The sequence below is a fragment of the Macaca thibetana genome, chromosome 1 (assembly GCF_024542745.1).
Source record: "Macaca thibetana thibetana isolate TM-01 chromosome 1, ASM2454274v1, whole genome shotgun sequence".
Taxonomy (NCBI): Eukaryota; Metazoa; Chordata; class Mammalia; order Primates; family Cercopithecidae; genus Macaca; species Macaca thibetana.
Genome location: NC_065578.1, coordinates 54,087,275 through 54,111,363, shown reverse-complemented (window position 1 = coordinate 54,111,363; position 24,089 = coordinate 54,087,275). Strand labels below are relative to the sequence as shown.

Below are 24,089 nucleotides of genomic sequence, written 5' to 3'. Positions count from 1 at the left end.
GCAATACTTCCTGTAGACATCTGTAGCAATATGTCAAGTCTTTCATTCTTGGTATTGGTATTTTGTTTCTGTTCTCTTTTCTTCCTGAACAGTCTGGCTAAAGGCTATTGAATTTTATTGATCTTCTCAAAAACTAGCTTTGATATCATTGATTTTTCCCTTTGTGTGTGTGTGTTTCATTTTCAATTTCATTGATTTCTGCTTTGGTCTTTATTATTTCCTTTCTTTTCTTACACTGGGTTTAATTTTACTCTTTTTCTAGTTTTTTAAGTTTAAAGTTTAAGTCATTGACTTAGACCTTTTTTATTCTAATATAAATGTTTAGTGCTATAAATTTTCCCCTAAGCACTGTTTTAGAGGCAGCTCACAAATTTCTATGTTTTCTTTTCTTTTTATTTCAGTTCAAAATACTTTCTGATTTCGCTTTTGATGTCTGCTTTGACCCATGGATTATTTAGAAGTATGTTGATTTTTTATCACTAGTTTTGAGCAATTTTACTATCGTGCTTTGGTATAGTTTTTTTCGTGATTCTTGTTTGGAATTTGTCATGATTTTTCATCAAATCAGGAAATTTGGGGACCATTATTTCTTCATCTATTTTTCTGTCTCCTCCTTTTTCTCATCTAGTTTAGAGACTGCTAGGCCTATATATTAGGCCATTTCAAGTTCTTCTACAGCTCAGGTCACTGAGGCACTGTTCATTTAAAAAATTTTTCCTCTCTTTCATTTTGGATGATTTCTGTTGCTGTGTATTTAAGTTAACTAATCTTTTCTTCTGCGATTTCTAATTTCCTGTTAGTGCCATCCATTGTATCTTTCATTTCAGACACTGTGGTTTTCATTTCCAGAAGTTTGATTTGGATTTTTTTTTTTTTTTTTTGAGACGGAGTCTTGCTCTGTCCTCCAGGTTGGACTGGGTACAGTGGCGTGATTTCGGCTCACTGCAACCTCCACCTCCTGGGTTCCAGTGATTCTCCTGTCACAGCCTCCAGAGTAGCTGGGATTACAAGTGCGCACCACCGTGCCTGGCTAATTTTTTTGTATTTTTAGTACAGACGGGGTTTCGCCGTATTCGCCAGGCTGATTTCGAACTCCTGACCTCAGGTGATCTGCCTGCCTTGGCCTCCCAAAGTGCTGGGATTACAGGTGTGAGGCACTGCACCTGGCTGGATCTTTTTAATATATTCTTAATGTCTCTACTTAAATTTTTGAATATAGAGAATATAGTTATTACAAATGTTTTGATGTTCCTGTTCGCTAGTTCTAATATCTGTGTCAGTTCTGGGTCTGTTGTCTTGATTGATTTTTCTCATTGTGGGTTGAATTTTCCTCCCTCTTTGTATGCCTGGTAAAATTCTGTTGGATTCTGACATTGTGATACTCGACATTTTACCTTTTGGGGAGCTGGGTGTTTTTATATTCCGATAAATTTTGAGTTTTGCTCTAGGAGGCAGCTATGTTACTTGGAAATAGTTTGATCCCACTGGGTCTTGATTTTTTAGATGGGGCCAGGGCAGTATTTAATCTCGAGTTAATTATGAGGCAAGATTATTTTGAGTACTCTACACAGTGCCCTGTGAATCATCAGGTTACCAGTCTGGCTTGTGGGAACAGACACTATCTCCTGCCCTGTCTGATCCCCTGGTACTATTACCTGTTATCTTTTTTTTGTTTTTTTTTTTTTGAGACGGAGTTTCACTCTTGGTGCCTAGGCTAGAGTGCAGTGGTGCAATCTCGGCTCACTGCAACCTCCGCCTCCCAGGTTCAAGTGATTCTCCTGCCTCAGCTTCCTGAGTAACTGGGATTACAGGCGCCCACCACCATGCCCAACTAATTTTTTGTATTTTTTTTTTTTTTTTTTTTTTTTTTGAGACGGAGTCTCGCTCTGTCGCCCAGGCTGGAGTGCAGTGGCCAGATCTCAGCTCACTGCAAGCTCCGCCTCCCGGGTTCCCGCCATTCTCCTGCCTCAGCCTCCCGAGTAGCTGGGACCACAGGCGCCGCCACCTCGCCCGGCTAATTTTTTGTGTTTTTAGTAGAGACGGGGTTTCGCCGTGTTAGCCAGGATGGTCTCGATCTCCTGACCTTGTGATCCGCCCGTCTCGGCCTCCCAAAGTGCTGGGATTACAGGCTTGAGCCACCGCGCCCGGCATTTTTTGTATTTTTTTTAGTAGAGGTGGGGTTTCATCATGTTGGCCAGGCTGGTCTCAAACTCCTGACTAACCTCAGGCGATCCATCCGCCTTGGCCTTCCAAAGTGCTGGGATTATAGGCATGAGCCACCACACCTAGTCTATTACCTGTTGTCTTTTCTGGCAGTTTTTTACCTGGCTTCAGCCTCAGGTAACAGCCTCACGTGTATTTACCGATTAGTACTCAGTTGAATTCCCAAGGATGCCTTTTCCATTTCTTCAGTTTTTTCTCTGTGCAACTCTCTCCTCTCTGGTACTGTATCCTGCACGCTCTATTCACCTTGGTCTTCTGAAACTCTCATCTCCATCTTTTTTTTTTTTTTTTTGAGACAGAGTCTCGCTCTGTCATCCAGGTTGGAGTGCAGTGGTGCAGTCTTGGCTCACTGCAACCTCCGTGGGTTCAAGTGATTTTCTTGCCTCAGCCTCCTGAGTAGCTGGGATTACAGATGCCTGCCACCATGCCCAACTAATTTTTTGTATTTTTAGCAGAGGCAGGTTTTTGCCATGTTGTCCGGCTGGTCTTGAACTCCTGACCTCAGGTGATCCACCCACCTCGGTCTCCCGAAGTGCTGGGATTACAGGCATGAGCCACCATGCCCAGCCTCACCTCCATCTTTTTAACTCTTAGAAAGTCCACTGGGCTCCACCTGGGTTTCTCTCCCTGCACTGCCTAACTCCAGGCAGTTAGATGGGCCATCCCTAGAGCTCACCGTTTTTTAAAATAATTTTTTATTTTTTATTTTTTATTGTTAGGTCTCGCAGTGTTGTCCTGGCTGGTCTCGTACCCCTGGCCTCAAGCAATCCTCCCGCCTCAGAGCTCGCCTTGTTTGTTTCCTCTGTCTGAGGGATCACTCACTTTCATTGTTTATGTCCACTACATTGAAAACTCTTATTTCATATATTTTGTCAGGTTTTTTTTTCAGGCAGCAGGGTAAATCTGGTTCCTGTTGTTCCACTTCGGCTAGAAGTAGAAGTCCAGAGGATGTATACATTAAAAAATCACGTGTTCCAAGAATGTGTAATGATAACAGATGATGGACATAGTATAGTGTTACATTTTAAAAAGGCAAGACAGAAAATGAGATATGCTTTTTGTTTGTGTGTGTTGTGTTAAAACATACAAAATAGTGTGAAAGGAAAATCTTGGCGCCCCCAAATTACTAAAATAAGGGAAAAGTCAAGCTGGGAACTGCTCAGGACAAACCTGCTTTGCATTCTATTCAAAGTCTTCCCTCTGCTCACTGAGATAAGATGCACATTCTGATTAGCTCCATTGGAAAGGCTTATCCGAAACTGAAAAGAATGCGGCCATTTGTCTGCTACCTACGTGTGACCGCAAGCCCTCTCCCTGCTTCAAGTTGTCCCCGCCTTCCTGGACAGAACCAATATACTTCTTACATATATTGATTGGTGTCTCCTGTCTCCCTAAAATGTATAAGATCAAACTGTGCCCCAGCCTCCTTGGAGACATGTTGTCAGGACTTACGGAGGCTGTGTCATGGGCGCACATCCTCAACCTTGGCAAAATAAACTTTCTAAATTAACTGAGACCTGTCTCTGATATTTGGGGTTCACAGTACCAATATAGTATGTGTGGGGAAAAAAAAAAGTAAATACACTCTGTTATTAATATTAGTAACTCTGAAGAACTAGGATGGGTGATTTTTTTTTTTTTTTTTTTTGAGACGGAGTCTCCCTCTGTCACCCAGGCTGCAGTGCAGTGGCAAGATCTCGGCTCACTGCAACCTCCACCTCCAGGGTTCAAGCGATTCTCCTGCATCAGCCTCCCAAGTAGCTGGGACTACAGGCACCCGCTACCACGCCTAATTTTTGTATTTTTAATAGAAACGGTTTCACCAAGTGGGCCAGGCTGGTCTCAAACTCCTGACCTCAGATGATCCACCCGCCTTGGCCTCCCAAAGGGCTGGGATTACAGATATGAGCCACCACGCCCGGCCAGGATGGGTGATTTTTGTTTTCTTTTTCACTTTTGCTGTATCTTCTAAGTGAATGAGTATTTCTCCTGCAATTTAGAAAAGGATAAATCAAATATTTAGTATAAAGATACTTGAAGAGCAAGGTTAAACACTAGCTAACCGAGAGCCAGAAATCACATTCCCTGTAATTAAAGACAATGTTCTAGAAAGAGCCTGTAAAGACTGTATAGGAATCCCTGCAGTGAGTATTTGCGAAGGTTTGAGAGGTTTGAGATGACACCTTCTGTGTGTAGGAGCTCCCCTTGGGCCTGGCAGCCTCCTTTTGACCCAGGGTTTCTTTCCTTGTGTCAACAGATTGTCCGTGTGGAGCCCTTGGTGACCATGGGCCAGGTGACTGCCCTGCTGACTTCCATTGGCTGGACTCTCCCCGTGTTGCCTGAGCTTGATGACCTCACAGTGGGTGAGGACCCTATATTAACGGGCAAGAAGAGACACACGGTCCTAGGACCGGAGCTGATGGGCCTTGGCCACCCTCCATCTAGTCCTGGAATCGCTGCTATTCCATCTGTGACAGAAGTCATTCTGTCTCTTACTTGCCTGCTCCAATGACAGGGTGTTCACTGCCTGCTGTTCCATTTCTGAGCAGCTCAGTTTATCAGAAGGCACTTTTAATTTCTGGTTTGAATCTGCTTCCCTGTGACTTGTTCCCGTTGCTCCAATTCCACCCCATGGAACACACAGAAAAAATCTAGTCTCTCTTCTCCTCCCATAGGATTCATAGCCCCCAAAGTGTCTTCTTCTTTAGGGAAAACACCTTCAGTTCTTTTAACTATTCCCATGGGACAGGGCTTCCTGTTACCCCTTCAACCTCCCTTTTCTTTTTTTTTTTTTTTTTTTTTTTGAGACGGAGTCTCACTCTGTCGCCCAGGCTGGAGTGCAGTGGCGCGATCTCGGCTCACTGCAAGCTCCGCCTCCCGGGTTCACGCCATTCTCCTGCCTCAGCCTCCTGAGTAGCTGGGACTACAGGCGCCCGCCACCGCGCCCGGCCAATTTTTTTTTGTATTTTTAGTAGAGACGGGGTTTCACCGTGGTCTCAATCTCCTGACCTTGTAATCCACCCGCCTCGGCCTCCCAAAGTGCTGGGATTACAGGCGTGAGCCACCGCGCCCGGCCTTCAACCTCCCTTTTCATTAAAATCTGTCTCAAGATGAATGCAGAAGATTTCTAGGTTGAGTCTGGCCAGAGGTGAGGTTTGAGTACCCTTGACAAGGTCTGCTCGCCAACCCCTTCCTCTAAGGATGCCCTCATGCTCCTATCTAAGCTCCTCCTTCCCTCTCCTGCTCTCTAGATTGACAGGTGGGAAATCTCCCCTAAGTCAACAGCCCCATTTCTTCTAGCCTACCATGCCTCTCTCAAGCTAGGAGGTCCCCCAGCTCCAACCCACCCCCAAACCTGTGCCCGCAGCTCTCCCTACTGACACTTTGTGTGATGTCTCTGCAGGGGGCTTGATCATGGGCACAGGTATCGAGTCATCGTCCCACAAGTACGGCCTGTTCCAACACATCTGCACTGCCTATGAGCTGGTCCTGGCTGATGGCAGCTTTGTGCGATGCACTCCGGTGAGTTCAGCGATGGGAGACGTCCATGCCAGCCTGCTCTGGGCATTAAGGATCCTGAGGTCAGGGAGGTGGCTCTTCTAGGTGTGCTTCATTTCAAATACCTGTTCAGTCTGGGTCTGTATCCATAACAAAAATTTGTATACCCCTTATATGAGCTTGGGCAATGTTATAAATGCTTTATGTATATATTAAGGCATGCGTGTAATCCTTCAACAACCTAATGAGGGAGGTACCATTATTATCCCTATTTTATAGATAGGAAACTAAAGCTCAGAGAGATTAATACATTTGCTATAGTCACACAGCTGGGACTCAGACCCCAGTAATCAGGCTCCCAGGTCCCTCCCCTTAGCCATTCATTATGCCATCCTGCCTTTCTGGAGGAAGTCAGGCCTTGACATCAAAGCGGTGTGTCTTAACACTGTGAGGTATAGTCATGTGTCACATAACAGTAGGGATATGTTATGAGAAACAAGTTATAGGCAATTTTGTGATTGTGCAAACATAAGAGTGTACTTACATAAACCTAGGTGGGATAGCCTACTTCACACCTAGGCTACGTGGGATAGCCTGCTGCTCCTTGGCTACAGACCTCCACAGCGTGGTACTGCGCTCAATACTGTAGGCAGCTGTAATACAATGGTATTTATGTGTCTGAACACACCTACACTTAGAAAAGGTACAGTAAAAATACCGTGTAAAAGATGAATGGTACACCTATATAGTGTACTTACCATGCGTGGAGCTTGCAGGACTGGAAGTTGCTCTGGGTGAGTCAGTGAGTGAGTGGTGAGTGAATGTGAAGGCCTGGGACATTACTGTACACCACTTTAGACTTTATAAACTGTACACTTAGACTACCCTAAATGTATTTTTTGAAATTTGCTTTCTTCAATAATAAATTACTGTTAGCTTACTATAACGTTTTTACTTTATAAACTTTTTTAAAAACTTTACACTCTTGTAGTAACACTTAGCTTAAAATGCAAACACATTGTACAGGTGTACAAAAATAGTTTCTTTCTTTGTATATTTATTCTATAAGCTTTTTTCTATTTAAACTTTTTTTTTAACTTGTTAAGCTTTTTTTGTTAAAAACTTAGACACAAGGCTGGGTGCAGTGGTTCACTCCTGTAATACTGGCACTTTGGGAGGCCAAGGCAGGTGGACTGCTTGAGCTTAGGAGTTTGAGACCAGCCTGGGCAACATGGCAAAACCCTGTCTCTACAAATAATACAAAAATTAGCTGGGCATGGTGGTGTGTTCCTGTATTTCCAGCTACTCTGGAGGCTGAGGCAGGAAGATCACTTGAGCCTGGGAGGCAGAGATTGCAGTGAGCCGTGATTACGCCACTGCGCTCTGGCCTGGGTGGCAGAGCGAGACCCTGTCTCAAAGAAAAAAAGTCAAGACATAAACACATGTTAGTTTAGGCCTACACAGAGTTTAGATTATCAATAACGCTTCCACTTCCGCATCTCATCCCACTGGAAATTGTTCAGGGGCAATAACACACATGGAGCTGTCATCTCTTCTGACTACAATGCCTTCTTCTGGAATACCTCCTGAAGGACCTGCCTGATGCTGTTTACAGTTAACTTTTTTTTAATAAGCAGAAAGAGTACACTCTAAATAACAATTAAAAATATAGTGTAGTGAATACATAAACCAATGACAGAGTCATTTATCATTATCAACTATTATGTAGTGTATATAATTATATGTGCTATACTTTTATACAACTGGCAGTACAGTAGGTTTGCTTACACCAGTGTTACCATAAACACATGAGTATGACATTAGGACAGCTGCGATAGCCGTGATACCACTAGGCAACAGGACTTTTTCAGCTCCATTATAATCTTATGTATCTGCGGCCCATTGTTGACTGAAACATCTTTATGCGGCATGTGATCAGGTAACTAAAAGTGATCAGAGAGTTGTTTTAGAAAAATAAAAGACAGTTCTACCACCCAAACTGGGATTCAAACATTTAAAGTGTTTTACCTAAGGGGGGAGATAGGATTGACACTTTAAATAACCTTGGATCTGTCCTGGCAGGTGTGAGGGGCCCCTGGAATGGGAGGGACAGTCGGTCCTGTTGAAGTAGGTATTTCAGGGAGCCACCAGACTCCTTCACTTCACAGAAGAGGGCCCAGGGAAAGACTCCCAGCTTGGCAGCACGGGTCTTGGGTGAGAGATACCCCTAGCAAGATTCACATCAATTCATTCTACTTTCCTGAATGCTTGCGGGAGCCCTGTCTTTTGACCTATTTATTATCGGCAGAGAAAGGAGACAGACATTTGTGAATTCCTTCCCTTCTCTGAGACCCAGGTTCCTCACTGACAAATACGTGGTCGAGAGGAATAAGTAGGTCCTGTATGGGAAGCTCCTTGCATAGAGCTGAGCATGCAGCAAGTATGTCATTGTCACTGCCATGGCCAGGGGAATGTGATTAGCTGCGGGCCCAAGGGGGAATCGGGGAGCCTAGTGCTGCTGCTCCCGAGGCTTCTGCCAGCCTGCTGCAGAACCTCCTTGCTCCAGCTCTCCTGCCCTGCCGCATTCCCTGTGCCGGCCACCAAGAGCATTCAGGTTTCGTGGAGACTGCACAGGGCTGTCCTCTTAGTAAAGGCAAGACACGGCTGGACTTTTGCAAAAGAGATTTATTAGAACTAAAGAATCCCAGTTAGAATGGCCACGGAAATGTCAGTTGTCTGTGTCCAAGACATATGTCAAAACAATAAAATGATGAGGTTGGACATTGATTTATGGAAGCAGATGAGGTGTTGTAGGAAAAACGCTGGCTGGGGAGTTAGGTGGTCTTGCCTGAGCCCTGGCATTGCTGCAGCGGACTTTTCTGGGAAGACTTCGGTGAGTCATGGCAGCTCTCAGAGACTCAGTTTCCTTAAGGGGGTGCCAGCACTCTCCCTGGACTCTGTCAGGGGTGGATCCCACAAGCCAATGGACTGGGAAAGGCCTTGTAAATTGTAGTTATGGTTCAGAAGGGAGGCATTTTAACGTTCCCCAGCTACATTGCCTGACACCCACTAAGGGTGTCAAGGCCTGGCCTTGGACCTCTGCCCTTGGGCAATGCCCCTGCCATTGTGGGTCATTGGGCAGCAGTGCCAGTCCCAGCTTTTTCCTGAATAGCCTGTGGGTCAGGGGCTGTGCCTAGATGGGAGGAGGAGGATGCTTTCTCAGTGAGGGTCCCTGAGACAGAGGGCAGTATTAGGCTCCATGTCATGTCGAAGCTGCAGAGAGAAAACTAAAGCCCAGCAAGCACAGTTTGTGAAGCTCATTGTTTGGGTTTACACAAGATAGTGAGAGAATAGGGACTCTCCCAGGCTTTGCTCCCCCCACTGACTGCATGCCATAATGTGGGGCCCAAGGTTCCAGCTCTCAACACATCAATTCTGTCTCATAGTCTGAAAACTCAGACCTGTTCTATGCCGTACCCTGGTCCTGTGGGACGCTGGGTTTCCTGGTGGCCGCCGAGATCCGCATCATCCCTGCCAAGAAGTACGTCAAGCTGCGGTTCGAGCCAGTGCAGGGCTTGGAGGCTATCTGTGCCAAGTTCACCCACGAGTCCCAGCGGCAGGAGAACCACTTCGTGGAAGGGCTGCTCTACTCCCTGGATGAGGCCGTCATTATGACAGGGGTCATGACAGATGAAGTAGAGCCCAGCAAGGTAAGCCAGGGTGTCAGTTGCTGCAGACCAAGACTAGGGAGGCATGAGTGTGGTGGGACTGAGCCTGTTCCCCCATCCTGACCCTGGCAGCCACCTCTTCAAGGCTGCTGCCTGGGTCAACCCATCTGGGGTACAGGTAACAGGATCTATTGTCATAGATGTCTTAGACAGTGATGGAAGCTTTCATCTACTCTGCCCTTACCACCTGCCTGGGATGTGCTTGTCTCTTAGTGGATGTAATCTTTGGTCCTTATAGCAAACCCCATTTTATAGATGAGGAAACTGCGTCTTTAAGAGGTATTGTAGGCTGGGCACGGTGGCTCACACCTGTAATCCCAACACTTAAAAGAGGTAATGTAAACTTCCACAAGATTCGAGTAATTGATTTGATGCCTTGGAATCTAGGTTGACATTCCTTCCACGTATACCATGTGATTTTTATTAGCAGTTTTTTCTCCATTTAGAAAGGATTTGTGCTTATTGTAAGAGACTTGGAAGGACAAACAAGTAAAAAGAAAAGAAAAGAAAAGACTCTATCTGTAAACATGACCCAAAGCCAGTGTTGCTAATGTGTTTGGTGTACAGTTGGCCCCTGTGTCTTTGGGTTCCACATCAGTGGATTCAACCAACTGCAGATTGAAAGCGTTCCCAATGAGTGGTTTCATCTGAACTGAACATGGACAGACTTTTTTTTTCTTGTCATTATTCCTTAACGGTTACATAGCATTTACATTGTATTAGGTATTATAAGAAATCTAGAGATGATTTAAAGTATACAGGAGCATGTGCGTAGGGTTATATGCAAATATTAAATCATTTTATATAAGGGACTTGAGCATTCATGGATTTTGGGGGATCCTGGAACAAATACCCCATGGATACTGAGAGACAACTGTATTTATTTCCTCTTTCTGTGTGTGGATTTTTTTAAAGTTTTAAAATCATATAACAATGCTGAAATATATAAAGAAAAAGTTAAAGTGCATCTCTTTACACCAGCATGTAACCACTTATGTATAACAGTTTTATGTGCATTCTTTGAGACCTATTTATTTATTTGTTTATTTATTTTATTTTATTTATTTTATTTTTTTTTGAGACAGGGTCTCTGTAGCCTGGGCTGGAGTACAGTGGTACGATCACAGCTCACTGTAGCCTTGAACTCCAGGGCTCAAGCAATCCTCCCGCTTTAGCCTCCTAAGTAGCTAGGACTACAGGTGTGTGCCACCATGTCCAGTTAATTTTTTTTTTTTTTTTTTGAGATGGAGTCTCGCTCTGTCGCCCAGGCTGGAGTACAGCATGTGATCTCAGCTCACTGCAACGTCTGCCTCCTAGGTTCACATGATTCTCGTGCCTCAGCCTCCTGAGTCACTGGGATTACAGGCTTGCACCACCACACCTGCTTAATTTTTGTATTTTTAGTAGAAATGGAGTTCACTGTGTTGGCCAGGCTGGTCTCAAACTCTTGACCTCAGGTGATCTCCCTGCCTTGGCCTCCCAAGCCAAGTGCTGGGATTACAGGTGCGAGCCACTGTGCCCGGCCTGGTTAATTTTTTAATTTTTAAAAGTTTTTTGTAGGGATGGGGTCTTGCTGTGTCACCAAGGCTAGTCTTGAACTCCTGGCCTCAAACAGTCTTCCCACCTCAGCCTCCCAAAGTACTGGGATTACAGGTGTGAGCCACCACACCTAGCCAAGACCTATTTCTCTGTGTGTGTGTGTGTGTATGTGTATGTGTGCATGTCTTCATTTCATTGTGTAATATCCCACTTTTGCATGTAAATAATTGGCCTAATTTAGCCCTTACTGACATTTATGTTGCATAAACTGTTTTGCTATAAGCAAATAAGATTGCATTTAAGATTTAAGACTCTCTTACATTTATCCTGTCCTTCTGTACAAATATTTGTGTAGGATTGAGTCAGAGAAATGGAATTTGTTACACAAAGGTTTGAGCACATTAAATATTAATAGATATGACCAAACAGCCCTCGAGAAGAGCTGTATTTATGCCTACTTGCAGCAATGGTGTGTGAGAACACCTTTTTCCCTACATTCTTGCCAACACTAAATAGGATCTCTCTTTCATTTTTGCCAATCTGATAGGGTTAAAAATAGTATCTCGTTTTATTTTGCAGTTCTTGGATCACTTATGAGAGTGAGCCTCTCTTTGCAGCATTTTGCAGTTTGTTTGTCTTCAGCTTTGATCACTTGTTCACATTTGTCTTTTCTTGTTTCTTGGTTTTTGTTTTGTTTTGAGACAAGGTCTCGCTCTGTTACCCAGACTGGACTGCAATGGTGCGATCTCGGCTCACTACAACCTCCACCTCCCAGGCTCAAGCAGTTCTGTCTTAGCCTCCCAAGTAGCTGAGGCTACAGGTGCATGCCACTGTACCCGGCTAATTTTGGTATTTTTAGTAGAGACGGGGTTCCGCCATGTTGCCCAGGTTGGTCTTAAACTTCTGAGTTTAAGGCAGGTGATCCACCTGCCTTGGCCTCCAAAAGTGCTGGGATTACAGGCGTGAGCCACTGCACCTGGTCTTTTTCTTGTTTGTTGTGATAAGCATTTCCCCATGTTGTTACATTGCCTTCGTAACTGTCATTGTTAATGTCCATCTACAGAACATTGCATTGAGGAAACGAATGCCCTATTGCTGCCCATAGTTGGAAATTTAAGTTGCTTCCAATTTTTTTGTCATTTTAATTAATGGAGCAATGAACATCTTTTGTCTGTAGTTTGAGTAATATCTTAACATAAAATCGCAGATCAAAGGATAGGCATCCCTTAAGACTCTTAACCTATACCTATATACATACTTAAAACATTTTAAAATTGTGAAGGGCTGTAAAATCATCTGGTACAATCCTCTCTACAAATAAGGAAATGAGGCCCAGAAAGGGAAAGAGACTTCTCTGAGGACACACAGCTAGCACAGAACAGATTTAAATTCCAGCCTCTGACTCCTGGTTCCATGTTGGTTCCCTGACATATCAGCCTGCAGACTTTAGCACTACGCAAACATTGCTTCCTGTGGGATACTCCGGTAAGTGCTGGAGGTCCTGGAACAGCGGTGGCAATACCGGACATTGAGCTGAAGTGCTCTGGCCCTCCCGGGCCCCTGGATCTGCCTGACTGAGGCCAAAGCCCAAACAGTGTGTGTCACCTAGCACCAAGTCACCTAGCAAGGACATCTAGACCAGAGCTTTCCGACTGCTCTGAGGTGTTCCCTTGAGGCTCTCAGGGGTAGGAAAGCTGAGGGATGGGACCAAGGGGAGTCACCACCCCCACTGTACCCAAAGTGGCTCTGCTGTCATCCATTTGAGGTATTAGATGCCACCTAAGATTATGATTTGGCAGAGGGTTTGCACAGCTTTTAAAATATTTAGAGGCCTGATATGATTCCCTTATTTCCCAAGAAGAAGACTGTGAGGTACAAAGAGCCTTACCCAAAGGCCCTCCCAGAATCAGCAGCAGAAGGATATTTGCCAAGTGCCCCAGTGGGCAAGACCCTGATACCCGATGGGAACAGGGCTGGGCAGAGCGGTGGATGCCATTAGACGTCTGGGCATTTCATTTTAGGAGCATTGCTTCCAAACATTTCTGTTTCTAAGCATTCAGGAATTGTCCCTGTGTGCCAGGCCCTGTGATGGGCCCTCTGCAGACACTGCCCAGTGTAAAGCTTGCTGCAATCCTGTGAGAAGCAGCCTGCCCCCATTTCACAGGGGAGGCCCAGAGATAGGAAGTGGCTTGCAGTCAAGGGCTGGGGTGGACTGGAGCTTGTGCAGCCACTTGGCCTCCTCAGCTGGTGTGTGCCTGGAAGAGACAGACTATCTGGGTTCTTTCCCATATCCTAGGCTTCTCTGCATGGCTCCTGATGCATCAGTGAGCACCAGGAGCACCTGTATCCAGGTGGCCCTAAGTCTCACTTTCATTATGCAGCTGGTGCCACTGCCAGGTATATGCCACGCCTCCCCTGGGGTTAGATCAGGTTGCTCTGTTTCCTGTTGGGTTCCCCTGTTCACATTAGCATGCAGAGGCCAGCGTGAGTGTTTTTTGCCCTGCCCCATACCGTCCACACCAAAACTAATTTGGGCAATGAGGCTTTTTAGCCCCAGTTTCCTCCCTGCAGAGTGACCTCACCAGCAGGGTGGCCTTACCAGCAGGGTGGGCCTGCACAAGCGGGTGGCACACAGATAAGCTGCAAGTGCTGGAGGCCAGAGATCCAGGGCAAAGTGTTTCCTGGCTCTAGGGTAGAGCAGGTCAGCAAGGGGATGGCTGGGGACTGATACTCCAGCCACCTGTGGGCGAGGCACCGTGCTTCACACTTTCTACATCATCTTTTTTAGTCTTGCAGAGATGCTAAGTAACCTGCCCAGGCTCTGCCAAGTGTGTTGTAAGTGGAAAAAGCAAATTGGCAAATAATGCATATAAGATGGTTCCATTTTTATAAAGTCATGTGTATGTAATGTCTAATAGGCAAAGAACTCGCACAAATATGTGTTTTTATTGTCATGTTACATGTGAAGAAACAGGCTCAGAGGTGACCTGCCTGAGGCCACACAGCTGCTGGGGAACTGGGTGTGTCCCCAGCTGCCCACCCTGAAGCTTGTGCTTTTCCAGGATCCCCCCTGCCTCCTCCTGAGAGCATCTCTGCCAGAATTCATTTATGGATGAGAAAGCTGAGGCCAGGAGAAGCTCAGCCATCCCAAGGCACACAGCACATTGAGTCGTGACCATTTAGGGCTGAAGGAGACACTAGCTCAACAGAAGATTTGGGTGTGGGAGCCCCCAGGGCCAGAGAGGTGTGAGCCTTATTCATGTGAGCATCCTCCAGACGATGATGGCTGCTGTGCCCAGAGAACTATGGAGCTTGGTCCAGGGACAGCAGGGAAAGTGCCATGACCAGTTAGTGCCGTGAGCCCTGGGTTGCGCTGAGGGGCTGACCCATGCCTAGAGTTGGTGCTTCCCTGGCCTCGGGGAGGGTGGGAAGGGGGGGAGGATGGGAAGGGAGGGAGGGAGGGAGGGAATTCCCCTGCATGGAGCATTGCATCAGGGCAGTTAAATGTTTAACTCTGTTAAACACTTGCACCAGGCTAGGCTGGGGTCGCTGAGTTCTCTAGACTGTCTGGGACTCACTGTTTGGCCCTGGGCACATACCACTTAACCTCTTTGAGCTCCTGCTCTCTCTGCTAGAGGATACCCGCTGTGCCTAACCTCACCAGCTTTCAAGAGTCTCAAAGGCAGTAATAGACATGAAAGAGCTTTGAAAAGGCCAGGAGTGCTGAACAGAAGCCGGGTGTTGCTGTTACGCCCCGATGGCGCTGGGCGCTTGTCTGCAGCCTGATCACAGTGCCCTCTGTCATTTCAGCTGAATAGCATTGGCAATTACTACAAGCCGTGGTTCTTTAAGCACGTGGAGAACTATCTGAAGACAAACCGAGAGGGCCTGGAGTACATTCCCTTGAGGCACTACTACCACCGCCACACGCGCAGCATCTTCTGGGAGCTACAGGTGAGGCTTGGGTTTCTGTAGCCCTGGCTCCTCCGGGCCAGCTGGGCAGGGAGCCCGGACAGTTAACACTGTAGCCATGCTCTCTCCCTTCAGGGTAAAGAGTGGCTTTGTCCTAAGGAACTGCAACACCTTCTCACAGTTGTTTCCTTCTGAAGGAACCGACTATCTTCAGTTCAAGCAGCAGGCTCTTAAGCAAGCGTCTGCTTGGTGCTGGGGAGTAGGTCCCTCGGCCAGTACTTTGGGGAACACAAACCTGTTCTGCCTTTGAGCTCTAGCCACAGTGAGCAGACAGATCCCTGCACTGTAAAGGGCCGCAGGAACATGAGTAGGAAGTGGCTAGTTCTGCCTAGGGCTTGAGGTAACAGCCGAGCCTGGCTGTGAAAGGTGAGTGAGAATTTGCTATTGCATGTGTAGATGGGTGGGTGGATGAGGAGTAATGACACTTTAAGTGGCGGAAGGTCAGGAAGAGCCCCTCAGGAGACGACTTTGTGAGCAGGGACCTGAACATAGGGAGGGCAGGCCAGGAACAACTCCGGGGAGAACTCTGGAACTCTGTTCACAGGCAGAGGGACAGCCAGAGCCCAGGGCTTGAGCTGGGCTAACAGAAAATTAGCCATTAGAAAATGGACAGTTCAGGGTAATTTAGTACATTCAGTGTTGTGCAACCACTACCTCTGTGTAGTTCCAAACATTTTCATCTCCGAAAAGGAAACCCTATACCTATTAAGCAGCCACTCCCTATTCTCTCCCCTTTCCCCAGCCTGTGGCAACCACCAATTCATCTTCTGTCTCTACAGATTTACTTATTCTGGATATTTCACATGTATGGAATGATACAGTGTGTGCCTTTTGTGACTGGCTTCTTTTACATAGCATAATGTTTTCATGTATCAATATTTCATTTCTTTTTATGGTGGGATAGTAGTTCATTATGAGAAACCACATTTTGTTTTGTGACTCATCTGTTGATGGACATGTGGGTTGTTTCAACCTTTTGGCTACTGTGAACAGTGCTGCTACAAACCTTCATGTGCATGTCTTTGTTTGAATACCTGTTTTCAGTTCTTTGGGATTTAGAACTAGGAGTGGAATTGCTGGGTCATATGCTAATTCTGTGTCTAACTTTCTGAGCAACAACCAAACTTTTTTCCACTGAGGCTGTGCCATTTTTCATTCCCACCAGCAATGTATGAGTGCTCTTATTTTTTTTAACAGTCTCACCCACACTTGTTATTTTCTGGTTTTTAAATTATTAGTAGTATTATTATAGCCATTCTGGTGGATTTGTGGTATTGACTTGCATTTTCTAAACTAATGATGTTGAGCATCTTTTTATATGCATGTTAGCTGTTTTGTATATCTTCTTTGGTGAAAAGTCTATGTGAATCCTTTGCCGCCTTTTAAAATTTGGTCATTTGTCTTTGTTGTTGAGATGTAAGAGTTCTTTAGATGTAAGAGTTCTTTATATATTCGGGATAGTAGGCCCTCATCAGATATATGATCTGCAAACATTTTCTCCAATTCTGTAGGTTTCTTTTCGTTGTCTTGGTAATGTCCTTTGATGTACAGAAGTTTTTAATTTAGATGAATTCCAATTTATCTATTTTCCCTTTTGTGTTTTTAGTGCCGTATATAAGAATTTATTGCCAAGTCGAAGCCCCTGTGTTTTCGTCAAAGACCTTTATAGTTGCAGCTCTAATATTTAGGTTGTTGAGTGGGGTAGGAGTCCAGCTCCATTCTTTTGCATATAGCTATCCAGGTGTCCCAGCAAGGCTGCTTGTGTTTGAAAAACAGCAAGAAGGCTGAGGAGCCAGCATGCCCACGCTGAGCTATGGTGAGGAATGAGGTCAAACAGCCACCAGAGGCTAGATCATATGGCTCCTTGTAGGTTAGGAAGGACTCTATATTTTATTCTAAGTATAATAGGAAGCCAGTGAGGGCTTTGAACAGGAAAGTGACATGGCCTGATTTTTGTTTTAAAAGAATAACTGTGACAGCTGGATGAGTGGATGGGGGCAGGAGTGGACAAGAGTGGAAGAGTAGAAGAAAGAAGATACTGTTGTCTGGGCAGCAGCAGGGGAAGAAGTGTCAAATCTGGGAGGTGCAGTGCAAGTTGAACCAACAAACAGGATTTCCAGAGAGCTTGACCATGGATGTGATTCCAAGGTTCAGGGCCAAGGTTGACTGCCATTTGAAACATGGGGGAGGGGACTGGAAAGGGGAATCAGAAGCCATTCAGATGTCCAGGTGGGACGACAGCAGGAGCCAGTGATGTGTGTTGGGACTTCAGGAGTTCAGTGGAGGTTGGAGCCCCATCTGCACATTTCTTAGCCACAGAGAAATGTTTTCTAAAGCCATGGAGGGAGATGAGTGAGGGTGGATAGAGAAGACCCTGGGACACCCAGCAGGTTAGGGGAGGAGGAACGAGCCAAGGGCAAGAGAAAGTGCTGTCAACCAGGGCAGGGGAACAAAGCCAGGAGGATGTGGCATCCCAGAAGCCAAGGGAAGACTGTTTCAGAAGGAAGGCCAGCAACTATGCCACCTGCTGCTGAAGGAGAGACTGGATTTGGCCATGGGAATGTCATCATTGACTTTAAGCAATAGGGGTGAAACCTTGACCAGTGGGTTCCAGAGAGAACTGGAAACAAGGCAGTGGAGACAGTGAAAACAAACTGTGAGAGAGAGGCTCACTGTCAAGGGAGGCAGAGAAACAGGGTGATGGCAGGAGGCCGGTGTGGGGCCAGGTGAAGGTACTTTGTGTGATTGCTTTAAGATGGGAGAGGTGGCAGTCATGACAGTGATCCAGTGGAGGGGAAAATGACAGTGCAGAAGAGGGTATATTGAAAGGGCGAAGCCTTGAGCAGGGGGGTGGAGTGGCTCCTGAGCTCAGGTGGAGAGGTTGCCTTTTGATGGGCACATGGAAAGTTCATCCCATTGTCAGGAGGGAAGGAGGACCATAGGGTGGTGGGAGGGTGTGAGAGTTCTCTTCTGATTGCTTCTGTTTTCTCAATGAAATAAGGATCTTGGCTGAGATGAAAGGGGAGAAGATTTTGATGGTTTGAGGAGAGAAGAGATGTGAGGGACAGCTGTCCCTCAGAGAGCGGGCAATGAACTAACTGGGAAAACACTGTGGCATTGCCAGGTAGCACTGGGCCTACCAGGGATTCACACTCATGAATTTACAGTGAGACCAGCTCTGTGGTTGTGGGTTTTCACTCAGGAATCTGTGTGGGTGGGGTACAGAGTAGGCAGAGAGTTATATTTAACCATGGCCGAGGTTTTGCAGGGAGTGTGATGTGTAGGGAAGAGTGAGAACCCAAGGGTGTGGTTATGATGAAATCTAAGCCAGCCATGGAGGGGAGGCAGGATGTGAGAGGCCCCCAGGGACTGACAAGGGACTGATCTGGTGGACAGGATGCCCTGGGTGAAGTGGAGCATCAAAGTCAGGGGAATAGAGGGCGTAAGCTAGGAAGAGAGGCGGTGATGGCTGAGAACAAACACTTGTAGTGGAAGCTATGGAGACAGTGAATGCAGGGCAGGGTGACAAGGCCTAGGGGTCAGCAAACGTTCCTAAAGGGCCAAACAACAAATATTTTAGGCATTGCAAGCCACAGAATCTATCATAGCTCCTCAGGTCTGCCACATGGAAACAGCCAAGGACAGTACATAAATGAATAGGGATGACTGGCCCCAGTAAAACCAAATTTACAAAAACAGGCACTAGGCCACGTGTGGCCAGTGGGCTCACTTCCTCCCACACTGGATCCCCACGGGTAGTAATTTCTGTCCCCTCCTCCAGGGTATTTTGTGAGAGCCAGTGGCCAAGGACATGTGGAAGATCAGATCACTGGAATGTAAAGAAAGAAGGCCAAGGGCAGAGACACCAGGTGTGGTCAGGACCTTCTCTGTGGGTTTTCAGTCACCAAAAGTTAATGTTGAGGGAAGTGGCAGTTTTCTAGGATCTGGTGAAAGGAACCAAGGATGTTGGGATTCAGGGAATTCAGTGACCCACACTCTAGTGAGGGGAGGGGAGCTGTGCTTATTGTAATGTAATGGGGAGCCAAGCAAGAAGACACAAGGCAGATGAGAACAGAGGTAGCCTTTATTGGGCTCACGGGCGAGGTTCACCGGTCCCCTAGGAGGAGGGCCGAGGAAGTCACACTCGGGGCGGGTATCAGGGGGCCTTTTATAGGGCGAGGTAGGCGGGGTTTGTAGGTTTCCGTTTCTGAGGAATGACGTGTCCAGGAGCTTGCGCAGAGCGGGGGTTTTTTGGCGGGCGCAGGCTTTTTTCGCGCGCTGAGAGTCTTAGCAGGAAGTGAAGGGCAGGGAGTCCTAACAAAGGGCCTGCCATGCCGGGTGATGCTGCCATGTTGGGTCTAGATTCCTGCCTAACAGTTATCAGGGGAGGTATTGGGCACATGTTTCCAAGTTTCTGAGGTTGGTTTCTGGGCACGGGGGAGGAACAGAGATCTGGAAGCAGTAATGAGGGGCCAGGGGGACCCTACCTCACCTCCATCTATCCCAGTGGCAGGAGGGTTTTAGGGGAGAAAATGATACCATTTAAAGAGGGCTTCAGGGTTCTAATTAAGAACAAGGAGGGGAAAGGAATGTTCAGAGAAGAGACTGAGAATGGAGAGGGTTTTGCTGAGGTCAGACCATGAGAACAGGGCTTGAGGAAGGGCGGTGGGGCAGTGGCAAGTGAAGTCAGATTAAGAGTTGCTGCATTGCTGTAGTAGGTTAAGATCACAGTAACAAGGCACCTGGCAGGCCATGGTGACTAAGGACAACAGAACGTAAGGCATGACGGAATTACACCTGGTGGGTTCCTAGAAGAAGGTGATTGGTCAGTTCTGATGTTGGGTAGGTATCTTAAGCAGAATGTGATTGGGTAGTGGTAGGGGTGGAGGAGTGTAGGGGTGAGGGTCTCATCATGGCCTGGGGGGCTATGGGGTCTCCCCCACACCCATTAGTCTTAATCTTGGGCAATGTCAAGGCCCACAGCAGGTGGTAGGCAATTTTGCCAAAAGCAGAAGCCACTATGAGTCCTTCTTGATCCCTGCCAAGAACAATGTTAAGGTTGTGGAGTGTGGTTTTGTTAAGAGAAAGGAGAGGAGCCAGCGAAAGAGGATCAGAAAGATAACAGCAGTGGTTAACATTAGCCACTCTCATTGTGGTGGACGTTAATGCCAAACACTTTCCACGCATTATCTTCATCTTCCCAACAACCCTCTGAGAGTAGATATTAGTGTTATTTCCATTCCACAGATGAGAATACTGAGGATTAGGTTATCCAAAGTAACTACCAGCCTGAGCAATATGGCAAAACCCTGTCTCTACTAAAAATACAAAAATGAGCCAGGTGGGTTGGGGCATGCCTGTAATCCCAGCTACTAGGGAGACTGAGGCAGGAAAACCACTTGAACCCGGGAAGTGGAGGTTGCAGTGAGCCAAGATCATGCCAGTGTACTCCATCCTGGGCGACAGAGTGAGACTCTGTCTCAAAAATAAAAAAAAAAAAAAGAAACCGTTTGAGACAAAGTAAATAACACAACTCAGAGAATGAGTGTATTAGTGATCTATTCATGCATAATGAACAAAACCAAAAGTTAGAGATTAAAGCAGCAAACATTTATTATATCATAGTTTCTGAAGGTCAAGGATTTGGGAGTGGCTGATCTGGGTGGTCCTGGCTCAGGGACTCTCATGCTGTGGGCTAGGGCAGCAGTCATCTGGAGGCTTGACTGGGGCTGGAAGATCTGCTTCCAACTCACATGGATGTTGACCAGAGACCTTAGCTCCTTGCCACATGGGTTCCTCCAGTGACCTCATGACAAAGCAGCTGGCTTCCCCCAGAGCAAGTGATCCAAGAGAGAGACCAAGGAGGAGTCTGCAGTGCCTTTTACGACCCCGTCGTAGGCCACACCTCTCACTCCCGCCATATTCTCCTTATTAGATCAGAGTCACTAATCCAGCCCATACTCAGGGGAGGGGCACTGAGCTCCACTTCTTAAAGAAAGGACTAGCAAAGAAGCTAGGGGCATATTTTAAAACCACTACAGAAGGCCAGGCGCAGTGGCTCATACTTGCAATCCCAGCACTTTGGAAGGTGGAGGTGGGCAGATCACCTGAGTTGGGGAGTTTGAGACCATCCGACCAACACGGAGAAACCCATCTCTACTAAAAATATAAAATTAGCCAGACGTGGTGGTACATGCCTGTAATCTCAGCTACTCAGGAGGCTGAGGCAGGAGAATCACTTGAACCTGGGAAGCGGAGGTGGTGGTGAGCTGAGATCACGCCATTGCACTCCAGTCTGGGGAACAAGAGTGAAATTCCATCCCCCCGCAAAAAAAAATAAGATAAAAATAAAACTGCTACACAGAGCTAGGATTCAAAATGAGGTTTGTCTTACACATTTGTGCTGTTAAATAAACACTGACCCACACTGACATCAGGCAAAGGAAGAATCTGGAAGAATGGGTGTGTTCAACCTGCATTTGCATGCAGGAAGTGAACATTCAGACCTCTTGTGATCTGTCACCGCGCGGTAGTAGGGAAGCTGGACTGGGAAGAGAAAGAAGTCAAGCTGTGGTGCAGTCACAAGGAAGGCCTCAGCTGACAGGCAGCCCTGGGGTAAGATGGCCTTCCAGAGTTGTGTCACCTTGAGACCCGTGGGCTAGGACTTTCCACCAAATGCTGCCCCATCAACCAGTCATTGTGCAGGCTGACCTTGGATGAGGCAGCTCCCTTCTGCCAAAGGCAGTTCTCCCTGAGTGTCAGCAGTCAGCACCCCGTGCAAGTGGGGGAATGGGTGCCTCCCTGGAGCGGGCATCTGCATGGAGCACCGCAGCATCCTCTACAGTGGAAATGCAGAAGGCAAGACATTTCTAGAGGGGAGGAATAAACAATTTCAAATGCATGCCTTTTCCCTGCCTCTGCTGGGATAATTCTTCCCCCTTCCGTTGGCAGCCTTTCCCCCGGGTTCCTCCCTGATGAGTAAGGCTCTGGAATGAACCAGTGTGACCAGGCCTGGGTGCTAAGCCCCTTAACAAGCTGCATTCTGGGTGATTAGTCCATTCTGGTCACACCTGTGCCAGGACTGGCTGGTGCAGTCACTTCCCTTCCCCTAGCTTGGTCAATCAGCAACACGTGGGGTCAGGGCTAGCTGCATAATTTGCAGGGCCCAGTGCAAAAAGCAGGCCAAAAGTGCCATTAAAGGTACTAAAATATAAAGCTTTTTTCTTTCTCCATGGTCTCTCTCATCATAAATATTTGCAACTTAATGCCATTCTAAGTAAATAAAAATTTAAAGTATTAGTATGAATTTTACTGTTCATTGTTTAAATATATTTATAAATATAAGAATATTTAACTCATATATATGTATTTCTTGGTTCCATTAAGAATGCTGCATAAACTCTTTTTATTTCTCTCTGTTACATTCTACTAACACTACCTTTGACTTACGGTGAGTAAGGAAGGACTGAAAGGAACCAAGCTGGGCAGCTCTGTCTTGTCATTCCCTCATCATCGTTTCAGTATAAGCGGTTGGCTAACACAGGGAGTTAACACCAGTAAGAAAGGATAAGATAGTGTCCTTGTGTTCATAGAAGGCCACTGCCCCAGGACCTCCCTCTGGGGCTGGGGTTCCTGGCTCAGGCTGGGCCCCTTGGATTTGCCGTGGGGCCCTATAGCCAGTGAGCAAGGGTGGCCAGAGAGCAAGGTCTGCAGTGAGATGCTCCAGAAAGACTGGCCTCAGCAAGAGGGCAGCTTAGGACCCTGGGATCACAGGTCACTAAGCAACATAGGATAAGTAATGGGTGGACAGAAGCGGGAAAGGAGAAGGGCAGGGCACATGTTTAAAACTTGAGCTTTCTGAGGCTAAGACTGGAAAAGGAATGGTTTCAGCTGATATATTTGGCTAACAGTTGACTATTGTTAGGAAAAAAACACAAATGACTTTTAAACGTCAAAGTGATACTGTCTAACTCAGAAATAGAGAAGGGCAAAACAGAATGCCAGGAGTCTCATTTTTTCCCTATCAGAATGAATGACAGTGATCTAGAAGTTTGATGTCACATCGTGCTGGCAAGGGAGAAGGGAAACAGTGTTCTACATTGTCTGGGAGAGTATAAAATGGTACAAGCTCTGAAATGGTATCCATGAAAATTGCACACACCATTTAAGCCAAGATCTTCCACTTCTGGGAATTTATCTTTCTGACACATATACAAGGGCAAAGATACATATATGAAGGATATTAGTTGGCATAATCTGGAAATAATCTGAATGTCTGCCAGTATAGAAGTGATTAAATAAATTATGACACATCCGCTGTAATCGAGCAGGGGTCAATAACCTTTCTTTTTTTTTTTTTTTGAGACGGAGTCTCACAGGGTCACCCAGGCTGGAGTGCAGTGGCGCGATCTTGGCTCATTGCAACCTCCGCCTCTCCAGTTCAAACGATTCTCCTTGCCTCAGCCTCCTGAGTAGCTGGGATTACAGGCACCTGCCACCATGCCCAGCTAATTTTTGGGGGTATTTTTAGTAGAGATGGGGTTTCGCCATCTTGGCCAGGCTAGTCTCGAACTACTGACCTCAAGTGATCCGCCCACCTTGGCCTCCCAAAGCGCTGGGATTACAGGCGTGAGCCACCGTACCCGATCCAGTAAGCATTTTATACAATGGGTCAGATAGTATACAGTCTAGGTTTTTCAGACCATAAGGCCTCTCTAGTAACTGCTCCTCTGCCTTGTAGCCTGGAGGCAGCCATGGACAATTTGTAAAGGAACACACAACCAGAGGGTGGGCCAAATTTGTGGACCCCTGCAGCACACATTAGGCACCCACAACCGAAGGCAGTAGTGCTCTCTGTATTGATACACAGGATACAGTGATGAGCAGGTGTGCCAAGATGCCACCATTTGTGAGTTTGTTTTTTTTTGTTTGTTTGTTTTCTGTTTTTTTAAAGCTCTTCTGCTTCTCTGTGTATCAGATGTCTCCCGAAGGGTAGGCAAATCATTCATACCAATGCTTGCCATTAGGGAGGGGGAGGGGAGTTGAGGGTGGGTGGGGAGTGAGATCAGATCATTTCTAGGAGGGAAACAGGGTCAGGAATGCGCACGGAGGCTTAACCTTTGTACTACA

General features: G+C 46.5%; 1 protein-coding gene across 1 annotated transcript in view; it reads left to right on the top strand.

Annotated features, from left to right (window-relative positions):
- Positions 1-24,089, top strand: part of DHCR24 (24-dehydrocholesterol reductase) — a 37,986-nt gene that overhangs the window by 7,681 nt on the left and 6,216 nt on the right. Inside the window, exons 3-6 of the mRNA XM_050803158.1 lie at positions 4,481-4,586; positions 5,627-5,745; positions 9,168-9,431; positions 14,799-14,942. Of these exons, the coding sequence (XP_050659115.1) occupies positions 4,481-4,586; positions 5,627-5,745; positions 9,168-9,431; positions 14,799-14,942 (633 nt within the window). The remainder of the gene's footprint in view (positions 1-4,480; positions 4,587-5,626; positions 5,746-9,167; positions 9,432-14,798; positions 14,943-24,089) is intronic.